The sequence below is a fragment of the Opisthocomus hoazin genome, chromosome 11 (assembly GCF_030867145.1).
Source record: "Opisthocomus hoazin isolate bOpiHoa1 chromosome 11, bOpiHoa1.hap1, whole genome shotgun sequence".
Taxonomy (NCBI): domain Eukaryota; kingdom Metazoa; phylum Chordata; class Aves; order Opisthocomiformes; family Opisthocomidae; genus Opisthocomus; species Opisthocomus hoazin.
In genome coordinates, this window is record NC_134424.1 from 14093877 (window position 1) to 14103070 (window position 9194).

At 52.0% G+C, this 9194-nt stretch overlaps 1 protein-coding gene across 1 annotated transcript; it reads left to right on the plus strand.

Moving 5' to 3' along the window:
- The first annotated feature begins 1083 nt into the window (after positions 1-1083).
- On the plus strand, positions 1084-6982 carry DNASE1L3 (deoxyribonuclease 1L3). Its single transcript, XM_075433019.1, has 8 exons — positions 1084-1275; positions 2982-3070; positions 3682-3774; positions 4057-4169; positions 4673-4785; positions 5159-5316; positions 6233-6329; positions 6590-6982. The coding sequence occupies exons 1-8, from the start codon at positions 1144-1146 to the stop codon at positions 6716-6718; spliced, it is 924 nt and encodes a 307-aa protein (XP_075289134.1). The 5' UTR covers positions 1084-1143; the 3' UTR covers positions 6719-6982.
- The last annotated feature ends 2212 nt before the right edge of the window (positions 6983-9194 follow it).

The window sequence follows — 9194 nt, forward strand, 5'->3', positions numbered from 1 at the left end:
CGAGGATGTGAAAGCATGCACTAAGCTCAGGGAGGAGAATCCAAGACACTTGAAGAAGCCATTTAGCCTGACTTGTTGTTACACCTACCACCATTCTACCTGTTCAGGGGGTCAAAAATGCATCTCCAGCTGAGGGCCGGCACACGGCGCAGGAGGGAGGGAGGCCAGGGGAACGGTTTCCCTGCAAAAGCCGCCCCAGCTGCAGCACCCTCGCTCGAGTGCCATTTTGGCCAAACTCGTGTGTCTCCTCCTGCCACACGGCACGAGCCAGACCCACGTGCACACATTCTGGGTCACCAGCCCGAGACCGCTGTGCTGGGGACACGTGGCCGGGAGTCTGGGGGCAGGGCTGGGGGCACCACGTTCCTTCCGAAGGCTGCGCTGCGGCGGCTGAGCCAGCGAGCCCTGCGAACTGCGGGCAAACAAATGCGGCCGTCTCGCAGCAGCCGTCCCGCAGCAGGGCACAGCACAGCTCTGGGTGAAGGGAGAAGCGGGTAAAAACGCATGGCCTGGAGCACTGCATTGTTTGTCACTTCCTCCCGGCGTGACTTTCTGACCAAGGCAAAAGCAGAACAAAACATGGACATGGTCAAAACCTTTGTGTCCAGGGTGTCCCACCACCACTGCCTTTCACTGGGGTTTCTCATGCCCATCACCAGGGCCCTCCAGAAACCCCTTTCTCCCCACTGCTGCTTCCCAGACCCTTTCACCATCTGCCCTGTCCACCTCCTGCTCCTGCAGGCTCGTGACCTCCCACCTGGGGTGGTCCAGGTAGCCCAGTCACTGCCTGGGGTGGTGCCAGCTGGTACCCAGGCATGGCAGGCAACCCACAGCTGGTGCCTCCCTGCGGGGAGGGATGCTGCAGAGCAGTTGCTTCTCCAGAACAGAAAAGTTGGCCCAGAAAAGCCGGCTTTCCCCCAGGGCAGAAGTTCAAACTCTCCATGCTGCTTGGTGCTGGGAGATGGAAGTGAGGGAAAGGAGGAAACAGCGATTCCTGTTCATGTTCCTTATTGACACAGCTGACTGCTCAGTTGGACCTCCTGACTGACCACAGAGGGACGGATGCACACACACACACACACACACACACATACACATATATAGCCACACTCTCAACAACTCATTTTGTCCAAGCCCCTGAAGATGTTGCCCTTCATCTTGCTTTCAATCTTCAATTTGAACCCATCTCTGAGCCTAAAAATCTGCTCCTTCAATGTGAGGTCTTTTGGAGAAACAAAAATAGCCAGACCTGAAGTCATCGATGCCTTGGTAAAGGTACGTTTGCTTGCCTGGAGGAGACAGACATTGAGCTCTCCAAGGATTTCTTAGCTATATTATCTTGTACTTTATTCATTTTTCACAGTTGAATTTCAAGTAAAAAAACAAAAAAAGAGTTAATAATTTAAATAATTTTATACTCTTAAAGTAAAAATCAGTCTGTGGTTGAATAGGGTGTTTGCTGTTCTCTTAGCGTGCATGGGAATATAACAGAAACATTTGCTGTTTCATTTGGAAATTGAGTTAGGAAAGGAGGAAAACCTCTGTGCACAGTAAAAATAATTTTCACTTTGAATCCACAGAGCTTTGTTTTGTGATGCATTATTTACTTTGGTTATGTGCTCATTATTCTGAAATGTTCTTGTCTAATTAAACATATTCTCAGGACAGCAGAGAGTATCGTATTAGGGTGTGGTACAAAATTGAAAAGCCTGATTGCTAATTTATGTAAATAAACCCTCACCAGCAGGCTTCCTTTGCAGCAGCTGAGGATAACTCAGCTTTCTAAAAGAACCATGTTGTGGAATTACAGCTTTTGCAAGTCCCCTCCGAGATGCCACGGTAACGGAGGACGCGGTGCTCGGTGTCGGCGGGATGGCTGCGCGTGCCGAACGCAGCAGCGAGGAACGACACCGTTTACCTGGGCTTTAATCCTTTGGTTGCAAACAGCCGGAGAAGAGGGATTTTCTGGGGTCTGCATTGCTGGTTGTTCTTCCTATGCTGTCAACACTATGGGCAATATGTACTAAATTATGGGCATTATGTTAATTTCTTACCAGTTTCAGGAGGCAAAAAGAGGCTTTTTTCCATTAATATCACTCACAAAGTTCAAAGAGTGACAAAACTGGAGGCAGAAGGAAGCCAGGCTGCGGGGTGAGCTGGGCTTTCCCGCAGGGAATCCCAGCACCGGGCATGGGAGATGAGCTGGGCTGGGGCAGCCTCCCCTCCGCTCCCCAGCACCCCACAGCTCCTCTGCGGTGCTGCAGCCCACGGACGCCAGGACCCTGCTATCAGACCGGGGGTCACTTTGGGCTCTATGGGCAGTTTCAGAGGGGTCTGCAACAGACGACTGGGACAGACAAATGCTGACAGCGCACGCAGCTGTCGGAGGGCACGGCATAGCCATAGGACCTCTGGGGCATATACACCAGAAAAAGGACAGAAACCGTTGCAGTGGATTGATGATAGGTGCAAACAGGCTCCCCTCGATGCCCCCCAGATCCTCCTGCCACATCCATCTGGGCACTGAGTGAGCTGGGATGCCTGTGTGCAGCACTGGTCCGAAGCAGAGAAGAAAACCCACACGGCGAGGGGCCGGGGGGAGAGAAAAGCAGGACTGACCGCAGGTGGGGGGGCCAGGGGCAGCACCCCAGCAGTGGCGGGGCAGAGCGGGCTCCCAGCAGCGGCTCTCACTGCCCCATCCCCTCCACACTTCCTCCTCAGGGGCAGGAGCAAAAGTTTTTCAACAAACCCGAAACTGCTCTGCTCTCCAGTTCCCTCTCCCAGGTCCCATGCGGGCGTGAGGCAGGTCTGAAAGCAGAAGGACTTTGCTCCAGCCGCTGCCCCCCTCCCATGACCTCAGGGTGGGAGCTGCTTCTTCCACAAAGGACTTCCCCCGCACCAGTAACCACTTCTTTCCAATCGCTTTCTCATCCTCCAAAACCCACTGCGTGCAAACTTGCTTCTGCTCCTTCCCCTTGCAGATCATTTCTCGCTGTGACATCATGTTGCTGATGGAAATAAAGGAGAACAAGAACCAGGTTTGTCCTCTCCTGGTGGAGAAGCTCACCAGGTAGGGTGGTCATGGGCAAGCAGGCAAATGTTGGGAAAGATGCTTGGCAAGCGCCCGTGCTCTGCTCAGCGCTGCCTTCCTGGGGTGAAAGCTCAGGGTCTGGGCTCCACCACAGCCGCTGAGGAAGGACCAGGCTCTGGCAGCCTCGCTGAGGGCCAGGAGCAGAGCCAGCTCCAGACCGCTGTGGGACATGTATTTTTAAATCAAAATAACCAAGTTGGGTTCAAATTGTTAAAGACTAATTCTCAAAAGAAAAGGGAGGGACAGGCCCTCGCCTGGCTAGCGCGGGGCTGCGGCAGGGAGCTGCCCTGCTGCAGGGTGGGGAATTGCTTCAGACTGGGGATTGCCTGCCTGGGCTGGCAGTCCGGAGCCAGGACGTGAGAATCAGCTGAGAGAGAGACAGAGGCTGCAATAAGCAGGGAGGATGTAGAATCAGATGCAGTGACAGAGCACAGGTCCAGACCACAGGTCCTGAGAAGGGTTTTTGCCTCTGCCACCCACCTCTGAGATCAGGCCGGCAACATCCCCTACCTTGGGCACGGGCAGAATTACCTCCTCCTTTGCCCTTTGTGAATGCAGAAATAAACTCGGGAAAATGACTTTCCTTCCAGTCAGCTGGAGGGGCCGCAGGAGGAGTACAGCTGCGTGGTCAGCGAGAGGCTGGGCAGGAAGAGCTACAAGGAGCAGTACGCCTTCCTCTTCAGGTGAGCGAGCTGCCCTCGCCGACCAGGCAGCCCCTGCCCTGCCCTCCCGCGCCGCAGCCCTGCGGAGACGGGCTGGACACGGCCACGGCTTTGCTCTCAGGGAGCTGGAGAGGTGCAGGCTGCGCGGGCGGGATGGGCTGTGCCTGGGGCTGGGGATCACCCCGGGCAGGCGCAGCCACCAGCCTGGCTGTGTTTGCCCCGCGTCCGAGTATGGGGTCCATGCTAGGCACATCCCAGCGAGCCACGAGCATGGCATCCCCCATCCTCTTTATTCTGCTGCAGGCAACATCTGGTGTCGGTGAAACAAACCTACCAGTACCCTGACACCCAGCCTGGGGACGAGGATGCCTTCTCCAGAGAGCCCTTTGCCATCTGGTTCCGGTCTCCAAAAACCAGTGAGATGTTTCAGAAACAAATTATTCTCCCAGTGGCGGGTCTCACAGAGCCAGACAGCACCGGCTGGACCTGAGCGTGGGGCGGGGTGGGCAAAAGAGGCCGCAGCCTGACCCCACGCTGCATTTCCTTGCAGGAGCAGCGTTTGCCTTTGGGGCCGCTGCCTCCGGCATGGCCCGCAGCTCGGTGCACACCCAGGAAAGCAGGCGGTGGTTTGGTGGATGGGCTCCATGCCACTGGCACGGCCCTGGGAGCAGTTCTTGCCATGGGTGTTGGAGCAGGGTTTGCCTTGCCCTGCCACAGCACCTCACCGTGTCGCAGCCTGCGGGCAGCTGCTGGGGAGCACTGTGCTATTACACAGCAAACGCCTCTGATCCACAGCCAGAACAGAAGCTGTTTCTTCTTCAGAAAAACCTCTTTGCTTCCAAGTCAACCTCTGTTTCTTTGTGATTCAGTGTGTGTTTACCCATTACGTTTTCTCCTGGTTTTTTGCCTTGTTTCTAAGCCGTCAAGGAGTTTGCTATAATCCCTCTACACACCGCACCGGAGACAGCAGTGCGGGAGATTGATGAGCTCTATGATGTGTATTTAGATATGAAACAGCGCTGGAAAACTGAGGTTAGTTGAGACATCGACGTTACTAACAGCGGCTGTGGTACTGAGTCACCTGGCACGCTATTCGCTATTCATGGCCTGGTGACCTTAAAACCGTTGATAACAAACCCCGGATTTTGAGTATCTCTTGGATGTATTTTCATCAGGTTCTCCACATTTTAATTGGTAAACTTGATCTCCTGATAAAACTGCTGTTTTATCAGCACGCCTCGGCGGTGCACCCAGCAGAAAGGAGAAGCCCCACTACACTCAATGAGCGCTCACTGTCTGAGCTGTATGGGCTCTTGGGAACATCTGTTGACCCTAGAAGTCCTTGCTAGTCTTCTTTTGAAGAGCTGTCTTTATGATTATTTTTGAAAAACCTCCTGCCTTCCAGAACTTCATCTTCATGGGGGACTTTAATGCTGGATGTAGCTATGTTCCCCAAAAGCAGTGGAAGAACATCAGGCTGAGGACTTACTCTGAATTTGTCTGGCTAATTGGAGACAAAAATGACACAACAGTGAAGAGAAGCACAAGCTGCCCATATGACAGGTAAAGGGTTTGCTGCCAAACCGTTCCCTGTTTATGACTTTCTGAGGAAAAAAACATATGGAAAGGTGTCAGTGACTGTAAGATAAAGCAAATGTGCATGAGGCCTTCAGAGACAGAACAGCTTCCAGGGGGAAATGAGATCTGAATACCCCTAGTCAGGAGCACAAAGCACTCCACCCCGCAGGCTTGTTGGCAAGCAGCTTTGTAGAAAGGGCAAGATTTCATGCAAGAATCAGCCGTTGCTGTGGCTTAGGTGGAGATAAATGACAGGTAATGACGCAGCACTTCTCACCTGCAGAGCCCTGCGGACACCCAGGCGGAAGGCACTGCTGCCTCCTCCGTGCTGGCTTTGCACCATGGTTTTTGCTCTTGCATTCGTAATTCGGATTGATAAATGCAAAGCCTGGCTCTGCTCAGGAGGTGGGACACCTCGCCTTCCCCGAGCAGGGTGCATGTCCTGCTGCTACCTGCAGTTCCCTCAGCACGGACAATAAATACTTCAGCTTATTAGAGCCCAGAGCAAGTCAAGACTTAAACCTCTTGCAGAACCAGCTTCTGGATCAAATCAGGACTTCACTGAGACTCCAGTCACCCGTGTCCTATGATTTTTGTGTCCAAAGTATGGCTTTGAACTTTGCAGCACTGCTGGGGTGGGTTTAGATACAAGTCATTTAACATTGGCTTCCAAGGCCAATACACACCAAGGTATTTCGGTGTCTCGCTCCCAAGGAAAGCAATCAGCCCAACTCAGGAGAAAGCACGTGCTGGCATCTCTAAGTAGGCAGCCCATGGAGAAGGACAAACCGTACTTAGATATGACCTCATCAAGGCCACCTCTCTGGCCACCAGCTTCGTGCAGCACGGCTGCCGCTGGTCAGGCACCCCGTAACAGCACCCTGTCCCTTGCTCCTTGCAGGATTGTGGTCAGTGGGCAGAAGCTCGTCCAGGCCGTTGTGCCACACTCTGTCAACATCTTTGACTTCCAGCAGGAATTTCAGATGACCGAGGAGCAGGTAGGCACAGCATGGCCTCTGCGGCAGCAGGGCAAGTGCTAACACAGGAGCACAAAGCCAACGGTATCCAGGCAGTTTTGAACATGGCCTTGTCCATAAAAGGGCTGCATCCTCCCAAAGCGATGCAATGCTCGCATTGCACCTCCCCACCTCCACCACTGCACACCCACCTCCCCACCGCCGCCGTGAAACCCCTGGGGCAGGGCTTGGGAAGAGCACGGGCGGCCGGCTCCCAATCCCTCTGTGCTGTTGTCTTGCAGGCGCTGGGCGTCAGTGACCACTTTCCTGTAGAGTTTGAGTTAAAAGCAAAAGGCGGCTTCTTCAGTTGGCTGAAATCCCAGTTTTCAAAGAAGAGGAGACCAAGCAAGAGTCGCCGCTCGAGCTCATGAGTGTGCCGAGTCCTCTCACGTGGCGTTGAAATACACAGATGCCAACAGATCTTGTAGAAGGCTGGTGTAGATACACTCACAGCAAGTGCAATACTTAGTGGAAAAAAAACCCAAATATTTTAAGCCCAAATACTTTGGGTATAAAGGCAAATTAAACCTTCAGGTTATTTTCCTCATTGTATGCAAAAATAAATCAGCTAGAAGCAGCATACTATACTTACTGTACCGATCACAAATATAAGGAGCTGCTGCAAGCAGAACATACTTTCTGTGCTTTATCTGTAGCACCTGAAGGGGAGGGATCTCCACGCGTTCACGCAGGCTCTGGAGCTCTGCCGTTCCTCCGCAGGGACAGAAGGATTAAAAGGACCGTTCTGCACCATGCATGTGTCCGTGTGTGTATGCTTCAGAGCTGCAACCAGCGGGACACAGGGCTGTGCCTGGTGATCTGCAACGATGTAAAATGTTGCTGAACTTCAGAGTGTTTGCTCGGTCTGTGTTTGAAACTGCTCACAGCATCGAGGGCTTGGGGAAAGGCAGAAAGAAAATACAAGAGTGGCAGGCAGCGAGAGCCCCTTTTCCACACCAACCCAGCCAGGAGCAGAAGGACGAGAGCGCTGGGGGTTCCCACCCCTGCCTGCCTCCAAACTGCGGGTGAGAAGTCCTGCGGATCCCAGGTGACAGAGCTGCCAACAGAGAGTGTGAGCAAAACTTAAATTAAAATCTGATTTCAGCATCCTGACATGGAAGTGAGCTGCATCTTCCCCCAAAAACAACCCTCCACGCCAGCCTAAATTTCTCTGATGAACCAGACTTCAACAATAACTATTTAACTCAGTGGTGCAGCAATCTGTTTTCTCAGCTCAGCCCACAGGCTGTATTTAGTACAAACCAAACCCTGTCACACAGATGGCATCTGAAAAGTGGGAATAATCCAACTGTTTGTAGAGGCAAATATTCATCTCCCTTCATCAACATCCTCTGGTTTGTCTGCTGATGGAGCAGCGAGGGCTAGCAAAATAGATATGCTTTTAGGGGAGGAAAACAGTTTGGCCCTTGCAAAACTCACTGTCTGGGGAGAAAGAATTTGAAGAAAGAAACTAAATTGAGAGGAGATTATCCCAGGGGGGTGCATGAAGGGCAGACAACAAATCCTCCAGCTTTCAGTAGCAATTAATCTTGAAACGATACAGCATTTCATAAGCTCCCTCAGTTATACTCAAGGCAAGAGCAAAGAGCCTGATTTAGAACAAATATTTACATTGGGATTTTTATAGAAATGCCACTGTCTGGCTGACAGCAGTGACGGTTCATGTGAAGACTGAAATCAGTTTAAGTCTCTGGCCTCATGCTTTAGTCCTACATAAGTGCCTACTCCTTCTTGGCTTTCAGAAAGCAGCCATGCACAAAGGAATAAATCACACTCCAGGAAAGCAATAATAGATATGTTCAATTGTGAAAAATATGTATTTACAACTAAGTTTTAGTGAAAATCTTTGTCCTTATTTGCAACTTTGACTATAATCCTTTACCTGGCATTTGAAGATAAGAGATATGGCCAGAGAGCGGCTGCTGCAGTGGCTGCAGCCTCGGGCTGTCAGTCTGGAGATGCTACTGCAGAGAGGCCGAGCATTTGACTGGCAGAGAGATGTCTTAATGCAAAGGATGCTCCTCCGCGGAGAGCTGGGACGCACCTCTGCACGACCCAAAGCAGACAGACAGCATCTGCGCTCAGCTCACGACGTCTGAGAGGGGCCGGGAGGCAGCCAAAGCTCGTAAAGCCACACAGTCTGTGCATATTCCATACGTTCATTAGACAACATTTGTGATGGTGCAACCACCCCTCACACCTGGCGATCCCAGAAGCAGCCAACATTGTATTCTTGCTTGCACTGCAAGAACAGTGAGCTGGCGTGACTGGCCCTTTCTCTTGCCTTTGAATCAGGACAACTTGGCACCTTCCCTGTCTTTGTGCGAGAGCGGTGAGCTGGGCCGATCAGGCACTCCCCGACCGCACCTTGAAGCTCTGCTGCCTGGCGTCACAGCCGCCCGTAAGTGTCAGAACTGTACATGCCGGGTAGTACTAGAATTGTATAGCTGCTGTCTAAATATCAGGCTTGCATCATGTGGATTGTGACCAGGATGGAAAATCACCGATGCCTAAAGTCAATCACCCTGAGACCTTATAAACAGCGGTACCAAGGAAGGCCCATTGAGCTCTTCTGGTCCGCAGCAGGTGCGGCCAGTAACTCCCTCTGCTGCTCAGAGTAACTCGCAAACTATTTGGGCTGATCTCCTCCAGACTCCACCTTTGCCCGTTGAGAAATCATTTGATTCGAAGTAAGTATTTCACTGAACTCAAGAGGAATTCTAATGAGTGCGTGTGTGTGCGTGAATCAATTCAAAACAGAATATTCTATTACTGTGATTGTAATAGCAAATTCTTTCTCTTCACTCTCTAAATGCTAAGTTAACC